We start from the raw sequence: 20,698 nt of genomic DNA, 5'->3' as shown, positions 1-20,698 counted from the left end.
GGGTATTTTCAAATTGCAATGAAGACCGTGACAAATAATTATTTGCTACACTTATAAAATTCAGCTGATGAAAATCCATTAACCTTATGGTCACGGTTCACTTGAATTTTATACTTGAGGCTTTTACTGAAGAAATGCTATATTAAAAGGCAAATTAAAGCCATTAATCTTTAACTCTTCCGCTACCTGCAAAAGGCAGTGGGTTTTGTGATCTTTTGATTAAATAAAGTATAGGCTTTGAACCCTTACTAATACCTATGCAATTTTATTAAGTCATTGGCTTGTCACGAAGACAAGATGTTGATTTATTTATTTTTGTTGTTTATTAATAAATTTCTCAGCCACTTCTCTCTCTCTCTATATATATATATGAATGAAGGAATGAATGGAAGAAAAAGGTCATCCTGTCAACATTTCAGTTTCATGACATGCCCTTCAAGATTTAACAAACGAAAGGATGCTTTTACTCCCAAGTACTCCAACTGGTGTAGAAGACGATATGAATCAATTTTACTGTTCTGCTTTCCCTCAGCGTAGTTTATCTACGATTCTGCGAGGTATGAAACTGAAACAACTCTGCAACTAATCTTTCTCACAACGTGAGCTTCAGACTCTCAAATAATCCCCGAAGCGCACAATTTCAGCAACGTTCTAAAAGCTGCATTCTGACTTGTATTTCCTTGGAAAGTCTCAAAACTTTGCACAAATCCCTTTTAACGTCTCAGATTTTTGAAAGGCAGCGCTTTGTAAAAAGGCAGAGCCGACACGGTGACAGCCCTGGCTTACAGCAGCAGGAGTCTTGTGGGCACTTCCACATTTCAAAACAGACTCAGGAAAGGAAAATAAATTGGTTCCTCTGGGTGAAACAGCATACGGCCTTTGTTTAGGGTAAAATAACTTTACTTCTCAGAACAAGCAGACTATTTAGAGTTAAGTTATTCATTAAGATATCTAAACATTTCGTGGTAGATGTACTGCGATATGCCTAAGCTCCACTGAGCAATACGGTATTTAAAACAAAAACAGGTGGAAGGCATTGATTAGACTTTGAATTTCCCCAGAGCGCCTGAATTTTTTCTAGCAGTTTTCAAGTACAAGAACACAAGAAAGAAAATCAGAAGTCTGTCCCAAACATCACTATTGAAAACCGCTAGTTTTGTCAATAACGTTCTGAAATAGCGGTCCGCAATGACATAGGGAAATAGAAACTAGGATGTTACACGACAGAGCCAACACTTATGACCACAGGAAAATAGAAACTGGAATTTTACATTACAGATTCAACATTTATGACCTTTTCCTTCCCTTTCTATCCTTGTCGAGCAAAAAGCAATGAAAGGTGTTTGTCAGCACAGCCCATGGGTAGGTACTATTCATTTTAAATGCCCCTACTTTAATCACACGGTTGCCACTTGCCTTATAATATGATATAGTGCAGAAGCACTTGGAAAGACGCCGTAGGTTGTTTAAGCGTAAAGCCCAACTGGGACCACTGGGAGAGAAAGAAAACAAAACAAAACAAAATAAAACCCAAACCCCTGTACATATGTAATTCTGGCCCACAGAGAGCGGAACTTCCATTGCCTCTAGCAACATTCCTAAAGCTGTGGGTACTGACTGAAACACTACAGAAATTGTTTTAGCCAGCAAGGGATTTCTAGATATTTTACAGATTTGCCGGCCTAGCTGACAACCTAATCACAACTGAAAGTGACAGATTATCAACATTATTATTGTAAAAAGAGAAAACACTGTGATATGTACTCATTTTATGGAAAGAACCAGGATGAAGGGCAGGCTGAAAATCTCAAAAGCATTTGTACAAGGACAGCCAAAGGTGCAATTTCAGGGAATTGAAGAAAGATTAAAAATTGAAGCAAGAATCTCCATTAATTTGGGAAAATGGCTTGGGACATAAATATACACATTCCTTCTTTCTTTCCCCAGCCTCAAGTCCGCACTCGGGGCTGCCACAGCATCCAAAGATCAAATGCCCTCTCCCCGCTGCAGACAGCGCTCTCACTATGGAAAAGAGACCTACACAGAGAGTTATTTCTGCATATTCCGCCATCGACGTACCTGACAGTTTGAAACGCAGGCATGCTGGATCAACAGAGTATAGTACACAACAGAGCTGCAGAAGGTTTTAAGTGGAATATACCGAACTACACAGGAGACTTCTGTGGTAATGGAGCATTCACTGTTCCATGTAAGTTATAAAGTGGATATAATGACAATCGAAAATTCTTTCAAATATATTAACAGATTCCTTGATCTTAAGAATTAATATGAATAGAGTCAAGAGAAGAAGAGGTGAAAATTTAAAAATGCTCACAATTTTGCACAACATCTGAAAGAATTTCCATAATTCTGTAAAACGAACATGAGGGCAGAGAGGCCTTTATTTCCTGAAACATCTAATCTAAGGAAAAAGGTTTGAAAGAAAAACTTTCTCAACTCAAGAGAACGCTGGAAATCCCAGCAGCTGAGTTGCTGGGCTCTTCCATCAGATTATGAAAGTCAGCTTGGAGGTGTAGTACTGCCAAATGCTTACCACAACAAAAGCCGCCTCTTGCTGATTTTAAATAGTTAAACTGGTTTTATATAGGAAGCGCTTCTTTACTGTGGGGATGAGCAAGCACTGGCAAAAGAACGTCTAGAGAGGCTGTAGAATCTCCGTCCTTGGAGATATTCAAAAGCCATCTGGACATGGTCCTGGGCAAGTGGCTCTAGATGGCCCTCCTTGAGCAGGGGGGCTGCACCAGATGATCTTCAGGGGCCCCTTCCAGCCTCAACCATTCTGTGACTCTGTGCCTCTCAGAACTTGACTACTGGCACAGAGACCGTAACTTCAGATAATTCAGGTAGCCTGAATGCTGACCCAGCAACGTGATTTTGCTTCGCGTCTCTGCTGCATTCCGTAACTTTCTACCAGATTTGGTAATGCTTGTTCATTTTTTTACCTTCCCTTTCCTTTCTTTCTCATTCAAGGAAAAAGTGGGAATATTTTTAATTCAAAGAAAGTATTCTTTTGACATTTCTGCTTCACTGCAGTATAGCTGGCGGGTTCTGCTCTGCTTCACAGGTACTATTTCATAGGAACTGTCAAAAGACCTGCATTTTGTATTATCAAATAATTTCCATAAATCCATAAGCTTAAAATGCCTCCTGCATAGTTTTGGACTTGCTCCATGTCTCTTGCAGCTAAAGATGTGGAACCTAGCTGCCTGCTCAGCAAATGCCAAAGGGGCTGAAGAGTTGAAATATAGACATATGTCTATAAACTTCCTGAAGCTCAGCACAACACACATCTCAAGCTAAGATGAAGGAATGTAGACAGAAACGCCAAAAAAGGGAAAGCCAACAACCAAACCAGCATGTCCAATGATCTCCTGCCTTCAGACTCAAAAGTAAAGAAGTAGCCCAGCTTCTCCTGGTCAGCAATTAGTAATATTTGTATTCTCCAGTTCAAGGAAATGCCTACAGAATATTCCTTACTATATGAAGAGAGTTATTTTAAAACTAAAAACGGTACTATGAGGAGTACAGGGTCCCCTTAACTACAGTATTGTCAGAATGTTGCTGTTGTTGTCTAGTACAATGTATTTCTATGGCCTGGCTATAGAAAGAGTCTCCACACAACTCCAACATCGACAGCTTTTCCCGATACTGGAACTGACAGTCCGTAGCACACATTTGAGTACACTCACCTTTATCTTGTCATCGGTTTCCATAGTGGCTTGAAGTCTCCCATTCACACTGAATACACAGAAGAGGCCATTTTCATAATATATGACACAGTGGCCTTCTCTTGAAGCTTGAATAAGTTTTGGTCTCAGGCAGTTTTCAGGACCTTCTAATGTTACAGGACCCTCTAATGTCCTCAGTAGATCTCCATTCATAGAATGTATGAGACATGGTCCTTCTAATGAGACAGAATAAAATCTCTAGTTATTGATTTACATGCTCATTTAAAGACATCATATATCAAATAATAAGTAATGACTTCTACTTAGGTAATCGCTTTTATAATACATTATAAGGATTTTTACCATGTTGAAGTGGGAAGCCTATGACTTTAAGCGTGCCATAGAGTAACATGAATGGCTTATCCCTTAAAAGCTTTGTGTTAAGGTATTTTAGAGCACCTATCAAAACTTCCCTTTCTGAGAAGTTATCCATAACAAACATTCTTCACCATCCTGGCAGTCAAGAACTGTATCCAACTGTACGCTATGTGCAATTACACACTGGATAAACAAGCAAAAAGAAATAGTAATCAGCAGGCTATAACAGGGAAATTGATGTTCAAACCGATGTGGAAACTGGTTGCCTCTTCTTGTACGTGTCTAAATAATCCTCAGTTTTACTGTGTTTAAAAAGAGGTTTCAAATTCCAGGGCAACTAAAACAAGGTTAGAAATAAAACCATCATAAAGTTAATAAATTCTGCCACCTGAGACTATATTCTTCTTTGCGTTAGGATTATAGCTTCATGAACAGAAAGAAATGACAACAGCAACCTTACCTTTTGAACCACTTATTACCAGGCCAAGTTCAGCACAAATGGTAGCACAGGTGATCTCATAGTCATGTCCTGTCAAAATAGCTCGAGGAGTTGCAAAATCACCTTCAGTGAAAAAACAATAAAAGCAATCCTTGGTTACAATCTATTTCTAAAATCACTGCTTTCAATCACTGAAGCGTCTTCAGTTTCCTTGCGGTTTGAGTTCATGTTCCCTACAAATCACTTCTATGCTACTGTTTGCATATGGGTGTTCTGTACTCATATCTACATACTGCACAGCACTATACTATAGGAATTCAGCCTGCACATTTGCTAACACGTTAATATAAAAATCAGGTGTGTAGTAAAACCAAAAACAAGTTGGAGCACACAGATTTGCTTTTTCCCCTCCTTCCATCTCCCCCTCTATTTTTTTTTTTTTTGTGTGTGTAGGAAGAGATCGAAGTCAATTACTACCTTTTCCTATAACAAGCGTACGTAAACACCAGTGTTGCTATGACAGGTACTGAGAGGAGACGCCTACAATGCCCAAAGATGAAGTAAAACATCCATGGACTGATTTTATGTTAACCTAGTCACAATGTTGAAACCTCAGCCTGATGTCTAGTTCCTTGTAAGATGTGGAGTTCGAACCACAATCAGTATGAATTTCAGATGAGTTCGCAAAATCAAAACACCCAAACCCAACATTAATTACCACTGCTCCTATTAGACATTTCCCTGCAACAAGAATGAATAAGACTGTATTTTTTGGAGACACTCTTTTTAATCAAACATATGTGGATACCACAAAAAAAAGAAATTGTACAACAGGGATATTTAAAGGAAAACAAAATTATTCTCCAGGTCAAGACACAGAAAGGGTAAGCAAATGCTATAACGCTCTTAAAATAGTTTTATAACTTCACTCCCAGGTGATTCGCTGGACCACCCTCTTCAGGAGTGCTAGCATTTCATGGAAATCACAATATTATTTCTGTATTACCGTACAATTAGTTTATTCATAGCATTTTAAAAAGCATTTAAACTCCAAATAATGTATGTTTAGGCAATGTTATCATGTAGTTTCAAAAAGGATTAGACGAGTTTTTAAGCAGCAGGGAATAATTTCACTTCATGATGATATGTGAGATACCAACAAGGCAGTAAAGCAGTGGTAAAATCAAACTTTTTTTACTTCAAAAACAGGAGAAGGTTTTGCAGAAGAGACAGAGTAATAATAGGGACAACTGAATCCATCGGTTACTAAGGTAGCATCATTCAAATTACATTTGGGGTTGTAACTTCAAAAGATAAAACCAGCAAAATGTCATTAGTTTGTCCATGTAGAGCCCTAACAGTACCAGCAATACTGGTACCGGGTCTTATTATTAATATATTATTACATTAAAACAGGTAGCTACCCAGACCCTGCACATGTACGGTGAGAGACTTCTGTGGAAAAGAAGCGTAGGTCTGGGCTTGCATAAATAAAAGCTTAGCTCACTCTCCATACATCACATTTTTCTTGCTCTCCCAGAGTGTCCATGTAGCTGCCACATTCAAATGGCTTTTTAGAAAAAGTCATAAGCTATGACAAAGTATCAAATCAAGGATTTTGACCTTTCAAAACTTGATTTATTCCGCAGTTACTGTTACAATCTATAATTTATATCCACAATACAAAATCTTGAAAAGTAAATATATATTTTTCTTCTTAGATATATATCTTTTATATATATATATACACACACACACCTATACATTTGTGTGCACATATACACACACATATGCACTTATGTTATCAGCATTTTAAATCTGAAAATGCTTTGGAGCAACTTGCTGAATTGTCCCTAATCTCTTAATAAATAATCATTAAAAGCTATTGCTTTTGTTGCCTATAGTGTTCGGCAAAACACGCTCAAAGCCAGGAAGTATGGCAGACAGTTCAGAAGCAAAGGAAAAACTCCCAACAAATTAAAAGCGTAAGGGTAGACTTAATGACCTCCAGGTACTTCTCAGGTGGTTGATCCTATGAACGCTCACAAACCTTTTAGAGAAAGTCTGCTCCATCGAACTTCCCTCACATAAACATGGGTCAGGCACCTTAGAAGATTCGTAAACGAACAGTGTGTAGACAAACCACAATTTTGCAGTTTTAGGGGAAAATGTAACAGCAACCGTAACGGTCTTACTATTCAGTAACAATTTAATTCTGTTGACCCAATTCTTTCTCCCTGTTGTCCCCAAGCCATAAAAGAGGAGGCAGCTTTGTGCATTTAAAGCTCTTGTTAATTTGTTTTCTTTTAACGAGCTGCCTACATTAGCAAAATTCTAGAATTCGGATTTTATTACTTTATTTGCTATCTTTTGCTTTCAGAAATTGCAATTAACACATACTCGCATGGATCAGCAGGGAATTAATCTAATATATACCACACATGTCAACGCAACTTTTGAAATCAGAGAAGTTTTAAATGTATAACATTGTAGCGCAGGTAATGAATAGAAGATGTTGAAGTTAGAATGACTTATAAGAAGCAAAGTCTGAATTATTAGGACGGGCAGATAAATAAAATCCTTATAGTAAACTTATTGCTCGCAGCAACTACGCTACTGTAGGCTTTGCCTACGTTAGGCTGTCAGCAACTACATACATAAAATGTAGGAGATAAGATTGTTAAAACAAGTAGAAACTGAGCATATATATTTATCACAGTCCACAGAAAAGTAAAATTGCATAAGTAACGCTCGCAGGCTTTTTAGAATTTGGACTTGACTTCAAACATAACAGAATATAAATCTACAGGTGGCAGGATGAGTGTTTCATAAATTATATCAGCTGTTTACTAAAATACATTTCTTTAAAGAAACACTTTAATGCAAAAAAGAAACACAAGAAATCTGAAGAGTATCTTTAAAGAAATCAGGACTTGAATAAATACTGTAAAAGAGGAGTCCTGTGAAAAGTCAGGCTGACTCCTTTGATAAGAATGTCAAGTATTTAGGGGTTTCCAAGCCTCTGATTTTCCAAATAATGGGGTCAACTTAAAAGCTGGTCGTAGAGCAGAACAGATTTCTTTAAAAGCTTTTAAACTGTTATTGCTTCAGAAGATTGTCATGGTTTTCAATAATGCAAAGAGAAAATTTTATTTTGTTGCTGGTTTAAGGGGCACCACTTCAAACTTTTCTAAATTGTTTTAGGGGAACCGGCTTGCAGACCTTTTGAAAAGCTGGGGAAGTGACTTCAAAGGGAAAAGAGTCTTTGTCCGCTAAGCAGGTTTACGACCACTGATGCAAACCCTAACTAAGGACTGAAAAGAATACTCAGTGCATCTTTATGGAGATCCTTAAGGAAGATGAACAAGTCAAATGAGATTAAAGATCGTTCAAATCCTAGCACTAATAACCAAGACACAACAGTTTTACAGATGTGCTTTTCTCAGCATGGTACTTATATAATAATATCCTTAGTCTATACCATTGCTGGATTGCTACTTGAAGTTGAATGCTGTGAGAGTCTTAATGCCACGTTCACGTTGCAACAAATGTCCTCAATGATTTATTTAAGTCACAGGAGGCATACGTAAAATTATTTTCCAGTAATGGACAGAATACTTTACCTATACAGTAACCATTCGAAATATTTCAAAAGAACTCTCCTACATTCCAATAAATAATTTCTGCAAAGCTGTTTTCCCATAGAAAATTGTATAAAATATCGCTCTTCCTTAAGTGACTAAAGTACATTTTAAATCATAAAATTCAGGCTTCGGAAGATAAAAGAAGAGCACATGATATCATGTCATCTTATGGCGATATTTCAGTGGAAAAATGTTAGGCGTTTGGAAACTATGATTAAAAAGGAACAGCAGGATTATAGCAAAGGCAAAACTTTCTTCTAGTTTAATGGCATCCAGAAGAAGATATGCCTTACTGGATAACAAGAAATTGGTTTGTATTGCTGGGTCTTTCTCCGCTATTTTTTCAGCTTTGCTGATGTTACAAAACAAAACAGGATCGTGACATTTTAAAGCCATCAGTACTTTCCTAAAAAGAGCACTTTCTGTATTTGCAGCGCTAAGCCGTAAGAGCTGAGCCAAACATAGGCACTCATTTAAAGAAAAATCTCTCCCTAAAAAGAAATCAAACTAGAGAAATATGAGATGCACTTCCTACTATTTCTGTGTGAGATAATATTAGGCAACACATTAAAATATAAAATATTTGAGTATGCTCCTTTTTATGTTTTATGCTGAGAAGACAGTTAATTATGATATGTCACAGACAGCCAAACAGTCATTTCTAAATTATTATTCTATGATTGCTGAGGCTGTAGGGCACTTTTAAATGGCAAATTAATTATGTGATTTTATGTCAATATAAAATCCAAATGAAATGAAGCATCAGTTAATCTAACTATCTTTTTACCTACTTCTTGCAAAAAGAAGTGCTTGAGTACTTTCTCAGAAGGATACATCAACCAAACCAAATTATCTATGTACGAAAAGCCTTCTAAAAATCATTTTACAGATTTCACAATTTTGAAGTTGCTTCATATGATAAAAATTGAGGAAAACAAGAAAAGGTTTGAAATCAATTTGAGAAATACAAATGTACTTACAGAATATATGACATTTGGACAAAAGTGCTTTCAGCAAAACATAAGTAAATCAAGAAAACTCATTTGCTGCTAGGCTTCTAGGTTGATTATATAGCAAGTTTCAGAGTTTAATTACATCAAAGTGATGACTCTCAATTATTATATAAACTCTGTATATTAACATTATTTACAGATCCCACACAGTGAACATTTAAATAACAGCCAACTGGTTAAAAGCTCATTTCCCCAGCGCAGAAAGGCTAGGTCTTTGACGGATGCGAGATCTCACTAAAGTGACAGCACACAATATTACTGAAGAATTCCTAAAACTTCAGTTTGAAGAATCCTTCCTTTGTAAATATGCATTTTAATGTAACAATGTAATCTTTTCATATTATATAGGAACTTCATTGTTGTCTGGTTCTTCACATGACACTCCATCAGCATTTCCTCTAATTCCTTCAAACTACTTCCCATCTGTTCAGACTTTTTTTACCACAAAAAGTACAACCTTATGCCTAGATGCAAGTTTGTTTTTGCAAAAACCACTTCAACCGTACATTTTCTGAAAAAGGAACGATACCTTTGAATGACATATCATTCTACCCATAAGCAAAATCTAAAAAGGTAAAACACAGAAGATGCTATAATGCTGTTAAGATTACTCAGTAAAGAGAAAAAAAATTAGATTCATCTTGGAGAATTCGTTTCAGCAAACGTAACGCAGGAAAGGCTTACATGTATTCCTTCCCGCAGTCTGTGCAGCGACCAACATTTATTCAGTACTAATACAAGATTTTTCATACACATTGTGTCTAGAGAATGGGCTCGCTGTGTTTCCAAAATAATCGCAGTAAAGAAAAAGATTTAACGGGCCTTCCTGAATTGGATATTACAATTCCGATTTCGAAAGGCAATAATCCCCAGCCTCTTAATTCCTACACCATGTGCACTGCGAAGCTTTCTGGAACGAGTTCACCCTTACTGGGGATTCATCTGCTGGAAGTCCTGGAAGTCATTCAGCAGGACTCCTCCCACTGAATACAGACCTTTTTGAAGCCCCTGGAAAGTATCTGCAGGTGAATATTCAGGGTCAGTGTACACTAATATTTTAATATTTGCACCATCCCGACTTCATAAACTGCTACTTAAACATCAGCTTTGAAGTTTTAAAACACCGTCGTTTTTGTTTGAGATTGTTCTAGAACAGCTGTATGAAGGGGCTTTTTTTGTTTATGCTAAAAAAATAATCTATTTTCTTCATATTTCTCTCTTGTGGTTTATAGTATAACTATTCCATTACGTAGCAAGTCCAAGAAAAAAAAACAAACAACAAACCTCAACAGAAAAGGAAAAAACCCATCAAGCAATTAGATGAAAAAACCCATCAAGCAGTCAGAAATAGCACCTACTGCAGGACTGTTGTAAGATAAAAGACATCTTACAACATGCTGAAACTCCCCACTAGTTGACACTTAATGTAATATTTCATACCTTGAGCAGAAAATAATCTGAGGTGAGAGGTTTTACATGGGAATTCAGACCAATTTGGCAGGTTTTGATTTTTTTTTTTTTTTTGCTATTAAAATACTATCTTAAAATCATTTATTTTCATTTAAAATAAGAAAAATGCATCGCTGCAAAATAATACTGTTCCGTAACAGCATGTATAAAAGTCTGTGCTTTAGCTATTGGATGGCCTTTGCAAAGTTAATTTCAAACCAATGCACCAGCAGTGTATTGCACTAGATAGGTGCTTGCCACCTTTACATGTCGATGTTAACTGGGAATACCGACGGCATACGCCAAGTTCAGAGCGTGCATAAATCAGCTGTCTTTTTAAAAGTAACTGTTTTAAAACAGATATTTTTTTCAATGAAGCGGACCGTACCCTTGCACTCAATGGAGTAATGCTTACCTCTGTGATGCTACTGTTAATAGAATTTAGATCTAGAAACACTTAAAAATAATTTCCTACTTGAGTCAGGATTATTGTATTGACCAAATAATTTTTACAACATTTAAGTTGGTAATTTTATTCTAGACTATAAATTATTACATCTTCTGCATTACTCAGTTCTGTCTTACACGGTACAGGCTTTGAACTGAACAGTTATTTTTCCCAGCAACCAAACAAGGTAAATAAATGTGATATATTAGTGCATCATCCCACCACTATGCATATGGTGCACATTAAGGTTGTATTCATTTACCATATGAATATAATTCCTTTTACCACATCAACTATTAGTTACAAGTTGTAAATATAGCATTGTTTTTCCTGGAACTCAAAGGTCTGCATTACATCATGAAGCACTAAATATCCTTATCCTTCTGGAGAATTTCATGCGTGTAGTTGTAGTGACACCTCATGCTGGATACTGCCAAAAAATCAGCATCCAAGCTCTTTCTCTGTTTCCAGTCTCGAAATACATACGACCTTCACTTGTGTCTGGACCGTGCCTCAAAACTTGCTCTACTGTGTTACTTGCAATTACTTACTCTGATTGACAAATCCTGAAACACAATCTCTCTTAGCCAGTTGAAAACAAGGATGATAAAGATGCTGCGCTTAACACCAAACAAAACAGCCAAACCAAATATTTATAGCACACAAACTTACGTGCTCATCAGTACCAAACCATCAGTGAATGCTACTGCAAGTTCTTTTCAGTGAAGAGCTTTTCCTCATACGTCTCTATGACGTGACTTCCTTGGCATTATATAAATACAAAATTATACTTCTTATGCAGCATCATTGCAGATTTCCAGATATGCCAGAATTCATCCACCTGTTATACCTCATCTTTTTTCAGTTTAAATATTTGGAGGCTAGAACCATCATTTATATGTGATTTATAGACTACTTGGAGGAATGAGGCCTCAACCTCTTTGAGGTATCAATGTGTTACGGTTTAAAAACGAAACAACAGTGACCTTTTGTAGCTGTATAATTTAAGGCTCTGTTCTAGATTCATGCAGATAGTCCCAGTACTTGCTGCGCTGGCTACAGCGGTGCCCTGGGAAGATACGGGGAACTGCAGGACCAATTACGGCATTCGGGCCTCTGAGCACTAAGCTTTCACGAGGCTTTCAAGACTAACATCAAATAATGCAATAAATGTTAGGTAGAAGAATATTTAGTGGTTGCTACCCTTTTCAAAACACGTTATGGATACTTTTCTAAAATAAATTAAATTTCTGAAATAAATGTTCTGAAATAAATTTTACCTGAATTTGACTTACAACAGGAATAGAAAAAATTTAATATTGCACCTGCTAAAGCTCTAGTAAAAAAACCCAAAGCATTTCATTTTGGTTTACAGTCGCACTTAACAAAAAACTCCCGATCTATTTCTAGTTAAGTTCATATGTTACCCTTAAATTCATATTGTATTTTCTGACTATAATTTGAATTAAAAAGATAAAAATTATACAACAAATCACATCGATTTCGTTGCACCATATATGTGAAAATATCTATCTTTTAAATATTTTACCAGGCAATGCTTTGGAGAGTCGGTCCCAAGATCAGCTTTCAAGGCAATGCCAGCAGATGGTGCTAAAGGATTCTTGCTTTATATACGATACTGTGCTACTCTGTCCAGCCATTTTTGAGAAACAAAGAATATTTGTTGTGTCTTCAGTTAAACAGCGTTAAAATAATACTGAATTATTCACTGGCTTTTTTTGAAGAAGGACTCACACAACAATATAATGTGCGGGGGGTAAAAAATAAAGGTGCTATTGAACACCGAAAGGAGATATTTTTAAACTCTCAGTGCTGGCCTATCATAGAGCAACACTTTTCTTAACACACTGCCGTGAACGGCATCTATTGCCTTAATAGCTGCAGCAATTCCAAACATATTTTACTATTTGGAGGCTCTGCAAATTTTTAGCTGTTAGGATAGACCACCATTTGACAGAAATTAACAGTAAGAACAGAATTTCCGTTACTAACTAACATGATTACTGATTTATGGACATTTTGATAAATGCAAAAGGGAAAATGGACAGAAGAGATTTTTACAACTACTTCCCAATTAATTTTTTTAAGAAAATAAGCTGTTATGCAAACTACTTCCAAAACTATTTTTTTTTTTTTTTTAGGAAATAATCATTAAAATTCTAAGTAAATATTTATGCTACAAACATTCTTTAGAAACATGGAACCTTACCTTCTCTATTATCATTGGTTTTGAAACTGAAAATAAAAGTGCAGATCATGCAGAAACTTGGGAACCAAGATGTAGGTTAATTCAAGATGAAGATAAGGACGGGGGAAGAAGGTGAAGAGGGGTTTTTTTTGCTGTTAACAGCAGACATACGACCTGCTTGAAATCAGTGTGACTACTGACTGTGTACATGTGTTTGAGTACAAAGAAATTATTACCTGTGACATTACTCTTTAATCAACCAACATAGAGATGCTCATCAGGTCGTATTTTCAAAGTTTATATCGCCTGCATTATCTACTTAAATAATTAATTATCAAGCATTCGCTTATGAAGAGTTAAAATGTTCAAACCGAAAAATGTAGGTAGCAGTTGATGAAATACAGATGTTTTATCTTTTGCTATGATTACTGATACAATTAAAACTAATGATTTCTCTAGTCTCAATACCATAGCTTTAACTTAATAATAACATTAACGGATAAAAAAATCAAAATTCAAATACTTATTTAGGAATTGTGACTACAAAAAAACAAAAAAAATACAGTTTCTTTTAAAAGTAGCTTGGATAGTAGCTAGACTGTTCTTTGGCAAGACAGGAAACTGGTGATTAAATTTGGAATCCTTTGGGAGATATCATATTTTATAAATTGAAGAGATTATGTATTTTTAAAAATTTGTATTGGAAGAGGGTATTCTACATGTTAGCAATAATAAAAGTGTTCAATGAATCCTCTCAAGTACATCTCAGTTAAATCCAGTAATTGGCTTTAAGTACGAAAACATGTGCTTATTTTCACACATGTCCTGCTACACAGCTACGCTACTAAAAGCATTTAATTTCTCTAACACCCTTCGGAAAACCTGAATATAGTACCTTCTAAAAATATAAAGCCATGCAATGGAAGCACCCCCATAATCCTCGTGATGCAAATGTGATACATACAGAGAGTAACATTTTCTAGTTTTACGAGCTAGCGTAAAAGAGGTCATATAATCTGGTTTATTCACATATGTGTGGAAGATCAATGCAATAATTCAGAAGAGATCACATCAGTATTAGTCGTAGTAATACACTTATACACAGACTCTACATTTCATTAGTACTGAATACTTTTATCGGTTAAGCCTTTATTTCATTAAGCAAAGCAAATTTCTAAATTAGGTATCTTTTTGTTTTTCACAACCCAAAATAATTACGAACAGATCTGTAAAAATTTTGAAAGCAACGGAACAGTCTCTTCATATTCTATGAATAAAGTGCAAGAATAGCAGAAAAGCACTTTATCTTCACTTCGACTGTGGAAATGCCTACCATTTTATAAGCACGAACCATTTTATAACCATGAACAACATGAAGACAATTAAATTCACCACTGTAAACCTCCCCTCCAAGAACGTACATCCAAAGAAAAAAACAAAAACTTTGAAGTATTTTGGGAAGATGGATTTCAATAGATAGAGAACATTTGCCTGTAAAATCTCATGGGAAGTTACATCTACAGAAAAACAAAGGAAAAAGTAATAAGGATACTAGCAAAAACCGCTCCAATGCAGCAGAAGGATAAGACAGACAAGAAAATACCAGGTGGCACAACTGGAAGTTCTCCAGCAACTGTAAACACGCGGAAAGTCAGGCAGAAAGATCAGAATAAGTGAGATTCTTCTGAACCAGGCTAAGAGACAAGGTATGAGCAAGCAGGGACAAAACCAGGACAGCCAAGCATAGATGAGATGCAACTAACAATGACTTCAGGAATAACAGTCATTTCATAAACACAAAAATGTTTCCATGAGAAGCCAGTCTGTTATTAAGAGCAAACAATACCAATAGATTATGCCACACATTTAGAAGTATTTCAGTAGAAGTCTTCAATAAAAAGGCCAACAGCAGTCAGGCAGCAAACATAAGTAAAAGCAACAATGAGAACCGCTGTCTCAATTAGAGAATACCGAAATGAGGTAAATGTCTGGAACTCAGTTGGCCTGATATAAATACTGATTTGAGGATAGATACTGTGAAAACGAAACTACATAATCCCAGAGTTGTAACTGTTGTTTTATGGACATTGGGTGAGGTTCTGCAAGACCAAAAGAAGTCTTGTATTGTTTAAGAAGCAGGAAAAGGAAAACTGAGAAATGAGAGAGTAGTCTGCTTAATCCCAACAAACAGAAAAATTACTGGCAGAACAGTTATATTTATATTTATATATACACACACCATTTCCTAGAAGAAAACAAGGAGATGAGTAACAGCTGATTTGGATTTGTTATGAACAGATCATGTTAAAGCAATTTTTTTTCCTGCAACGGCAGAGTAACAGGACTTGTGCTCAGGGAGACATCATGTATTTTGACTTCAGTAAAGACTCTGGCACTGTTTCACATGGGCAATTTCTTAAGGAAAATGGGGAAGCACGTGTTTAGAAGATGCTGCTATAGCTCAGATGAAAAGCCTGTTGGAAAGCTATATTCAGAAAGGCATTCATTGTAAAAATGGTACATTTATTGATGGGTATTCCTGAACTGTGTACTGTCTAATATTTTCTTTAATGACCAATTTGATAGAATAAGACTGCACATTACATTTGCAGACATGAGTTGCTGCGAGTCTGCTGGAGGACAGGAGCAGAACTCAAAATGAGTTTGACAAAATGGAGAAACAGTTTAAAAAGAATACAATTCAGAAAGTTTAAAGACAAGGTTCCGCAAACTATACAGAGGAGGAGAAACAACTGAGTAGACAGTGGTTCTTCAGAAAAGACTGCAATTTATATTGGCTCATACACTTAAAGAATTAACTCTGTCACGCTGTTTTGAAACAAACAGATAGCCCATGGGGATGTGAAGAGTACTGGTCTGTAAAACAGGTTGTTTTCTAATTATTACTGGGAAGGCTTCAACTGCATTGTTGGGTCTGCTTTGAGGAAGTCAGGCAACTGGAGAGGAACTCAAAAAAAATCAGAGATCTAGAAAAACATGACTTATGGCAAAAGACAGAACGAATTGAGTTATTAAATCTAGAAGCAAAGAATTGCAGGTCATGGTAATCCAAATCACTGGAAACTGTTGCAAAGAGGAAATAAATAATCTGTTCTCTACACAAAGAATAAATATATTAGAAATGATAGAATGCAACTGCTGCAAAAAAAGAACTGGATACTAGGCTGAACACTCGGAAAAGACTGCTAATTATGGGGCTCCTAAGGCCCAAAAATATATTTGCCCAAGTTTTTAACGGAAGGTCGGACAAACATCAGTCAAGAATGGTTTTGGTGTAGTTAAGCCTCCTTTGGAAAAAAAAGAATAGATCAGGTGACCAAAACTCCTGCCCGCCCTGTTTCCTATGGGTCTGTGATTACAAAGTAAAATGCAATCCCTCAACCTAGGAAATGTCCAAACACCAAGAGTTGCCACTTGAGCTTCAAAGCGAGAGTGGGATCTGAAAGTGATGCACACCATTTGTATGCAAATGAAGTCTCTCATCTCTTTTCTCCAGCCATCACACTGAGTTCCCCCCTCGACCCCCACTTCTTGCCTCCCCTCCACCTGCCTCCCCTCCACCTCCATCGCTTTAGGCTGGGCAAGTGCAAAACATGGCAACTTTCTGCAAGTACACAGCCCTCTCCCAGCAACCTCCACACATTCCACCACCCTATTCACGAACACAAGTCCCGAAGCATAATGTCACGTCCCCATGTGGCACCTGGCCATTAGATCGGAGCCTTTACATATGCAAGAGCCAACCTTGTGACACAGATCACACGTGGGCTTCAAGGGTCACCAAAAGGAGGGTTACATCCTCTCCCTCCTACCTCCCCACCTCCCCAAAGCAAGCCACGTGCCAAGGAGGGAAAAATAAAAGCCCCTTACACTATCCAAAGTGACTTTGCATCTCCACAGTAAATTACGCTAATTAATGTGAACTCAAAATGGCTCAGGGCTATTCTAAAGGATGCAACTAGTTCAGACCCTCTGCTCTGCTCTGAATTATTCCTAGGCTTGGTCAGAAATTGTCCACAGAAACATTTCTGCATCAGAAAAGGCCTGTGCCCCAAAGTGAAGTACTGCCACGCTTCTACATTTTCAAAATCAATTAATTTAGAAAGAAAAAAACCACATTTGATCAAAGAGCATGGTGAAATATTTTTTGAATTTCAGGTTTTAATTTGAGAAGGAAAAAAGGACTTAACCCAAATGTAATCAAGCTGTTTTGTGAAGAATAAAAATAGTTTCCAGCAGATGTGTCCCAAGAAGGAATTTCATATCTTAGAGATTTAAATTCATCAAACTTGGTTTATATTGATCAATGCATTTGAGAGTTATTAGGGAGAAACTAAACAGTGAGACTGCATAGGTGTAATTTCTTTAACAAGTCAGCTTAAAAGTTAAAAATTAAAGAATATAAATAATGAATATTTCAGTAACATATTTCTCCCGTTAAACCAAAAACTTAAAAGAATTTTCCCATACAGTCCAGTTGGCCAGAAAATTGTCCTTGATACAGAATATCAAACAAAACACTTATTTATCACGTATGCCATAGCCCACCTGGCTTGTCAGCTTGAGTTAAGTACCATTCTAAAACATGAATATATGCAGCCGGAGATCAAGAGCTCAGTGCTTCCTAGAGTAACTAAACCAGACAAAGGAACCTAAATAAAATGTAACTGGTGGAGTAATGGGTGCCCAATGGGATAGTATTTAGGGTAGCTTGATCATACTAGTCTGCTGACTGATGTGTATCAGAGGCAACAGGTACTATGAAAGGAGGAAAGAAATGCTCCCGGTTTAGATTATTTTTTTTAAACTACTCTGGCATCATGATTTGGTACAGTGCCATTGGATGCATGTTGCTGTGAAGTCATTTTAAGATGGAAATTAGAGATAATTAAAGAGAGAAAAAAATAGGAAAGAAGTATCAACTTTGAGAGTATCTAAAATTCCAATGAAGAGCGCTCATTGAAAGCGTGAATAAACTGTATTTTGAGGTAAAAAGTCATAAGCTTCAAATATAAAAAGACATCAGACAAGTTAAATATCTAGCATCCCACAAATGGATGGAAGTTACAGTTGCAGTAACAGGGCTCAAAACCCAACAAGTCTGCTGGTGCTTTCCATTTCTGACAAAATCAGAACTAAGCAGAAACAGCTCTTTTTATTTGCCTTTTCAAAAAAAAAAAAAAAAAAAAAACCCAACAAAAAAACCTTGACTGAACAGAGATGCCTATAGAAAGCGATTTCTGGGAAAAATTAAACCCCCCAGATTACCATCTCTTTGAAGCAGAAACTGTCTCCTACTATACACATGTCTAGGCCTTGTACAGTGCCATGAGATTCCAATTCATAACAAAGGCTTCCAGGCATGGTGTATCACAAAAAAAAGCTACACAATGGCAACTAGTAAACACAGGAGCCACTGCATGTGCCTAGAAGTACAAGTTTAATAGGACTGCAAACAAAGAGACTTATCGGGTAGCTATTGTTTGATTTTAAGCGGTAGTTAAAATAGCCTAGTATTAACTTTGAAAACTGTAAAATTTTAATACATTAGAAATTTGCATTAGTGAAGACAGTCAATAGATTTTAACAAAGTCTACCTATTCTAGTTAGATACTAGCTACAAAATCTCAGCATGCGATCTCTTAAGGTCATAAATGAGCCTATAGCCTCAAGGGCTTGTTCACAAAGCAGGCAAACCTGGCAAACACTCAGCAAGAAGAACTTCTCAGGACAGGCCTAGGAATCTGCAAAGATGGGCTGCACTTGCAGGCCTTGAAAACACTATCAGGAGATACCTACACATGTTCTTTGCTTCACACCAGTAAAATATTTAGGGTTTTCTCCTCAAAAGGGCAGTTTTGCTCTTAAGGATTTAAAAGCTCACTTGACTGTCAAGCTCTTCACTTCCTTTCACAGACTTTTTGGAGTTTCCAAGTTTACAAGCTCTGCAAAAATACTGCAGAGTTTGCATTTTCTTTGAAACGACAGATTACAAAATATGTATAAAGTATTCACAGAGATTTTGTCCCTCAACCAAAACCGTATTTATTTAAAGATGCTCATAAAATTCTGCTAGCCACATCCCAGAGAAGCTCCCATCTCTTGAATCAGACTGTCGGAAGCATAAGGGGGATAGTTTGCTCTCATCCTCTGCCTAAAGATTCTGGAACTGTACGAACGGAACTTCTGTATCTTGAATAGTTTTCATAGTCAACATCAAATAATTTGCAAGTTAACTTCAGATATTCATTCTGATATTAATTAGTTCTGCTTCTTCAAAATAATTCACAGGATGCAACTTCAGTCAACCCACCCCTTTTTTTCATATTCAAATAATTCCAGTTGAGCAACCAATTGAGTATGGAACACACAACTTCACCAAACTGATTAATTTGGAAGATGTCAGATATTGTTTACATTATGTAAAATTGTATGCCAGTTATAACTGCAATATATGCCGGATTTAACAACACTTCTTGTTTTCCAGAAGTCCATTTTGTCCTCTGCAGACAGCAGGTATGTTTTTACTAGCATTTAAACAGGGTCAGAGAAGACCTTAAGTGTACAGCAGAAAACCTAACAAACACACTTCTGAAGACAGGCAGAATACGCTGCTCCTCACCCCTTCTCTTCTCTCAGGCATTTCCTTTTTTGGCCGAACAGGGAGAACACAACCACTGTTTGGCTATGAAGTGCCCTTCTATTCTCCTATGTAAGCTCTCACTAGCTGTCTCAAAAGGCTCTTACTCCTGTGAACTGGCTCACTCAGGCTTTCTGTCAAGCTGCACGTCCGCCGCCTTCTTTGCTTTGGGCATCAGGAATGAATTTTTTTGTGTAGAGTGAAACTGGCATAATAACAAGATCACTTTCTACCTTTCCTGTTATACAATACAGGCACAAGCAGGGCTGAACAGTCACAGCGCTTCATTGCTTTCCACATAAAATTATGAGCTAAAAAGAGAGAATCTTCACGAGTGAAAAGATCTAGGATTTCCTGGGAAACTGTGCAAGATGGAAGAGATTAAGTTCTTTGGGAAGCGCAGGGTGAGTTTGGGTGGGGAGGGGTTAAAACTGAATTAGGCCGAAGTGGGGTTACTCTGACTTATTAGTTTGGTTATATGGTATGAGCCCCGTTGCTTGCACTGGAACCAATTAAAATGCCTAGTACGTGAGAGTGCGCATTAGGCACGTAGCACCCTACCAAAGTGTTAAACGCAAAAAGTTTTAAGCTTGCTTCTTTAATCTGTCCCACGTGTCTGTCCTTCTTTTGCCTAAGTGTCCTGCTCAGGCCATTACACAACTCGGTACAATGACCTCGGTCTACGTTAAAATTCACCGTCTGTGTAACTCTATTGATAGCTAAGGTACCGCTGTGAGAACCTCCATGCATAACATCACAGTTACATGG

The 20,698-nt window shown here is 36.9% G+C and overlaps 1 protein-coding gene across 5 annotated transcripts in view; it reads right to left on the bottom strand.

The window, feature by feature from the left end:
- The window catches only part of LRBA (LPS responsive beige-like anchor protein), a 414,612-nt gene that overhangs the window by 7,308 nt on the left and 386,606 nt on the right, over window positions 1-20,698 (bottom strand). For all 5 annotated transcript variants that reach the window (XM_063335812.1, XM_063335808.1, XM_063335810.1 and 2 more), the window contains 2 exons: window positions 4,528-4,629; window positions 3,711-3,925 (listed from right to left, as the gene is read on the bottom strand). In XM_063335812.1, the coding sequence (XP_063191882.1) occupies window positions 3,711-3,925; window positions 4,528-4,629 (317 nt within the window). The remainder of the gene's footprint in view (window positions 1-3,710; window positions 3,926-4,527; window positions 4,630-20,698) is intronic.

The sequence above is a fragment of the Chroicocephalus ridibundus genome, chromosome 5, assembly GCF_963924245.1.
Source record: "Chroicocephalus ridibundus chromosome 5, bChrRid1.1, whole genome shotgun sequence".
In the NCBI taxonomy this organism is placed as follows: domain Eukaryota; kingdom Metazoa; phylum Chordata; class Aves; order Charadriiformes; family Laridae; genus Chroicocephalus; species Chroicocephalus ridibundus.
Note: the sequence above shows the minus strand (reverse complement) of the source record. Positions and strands in the feature narration are given on the sequence as shown.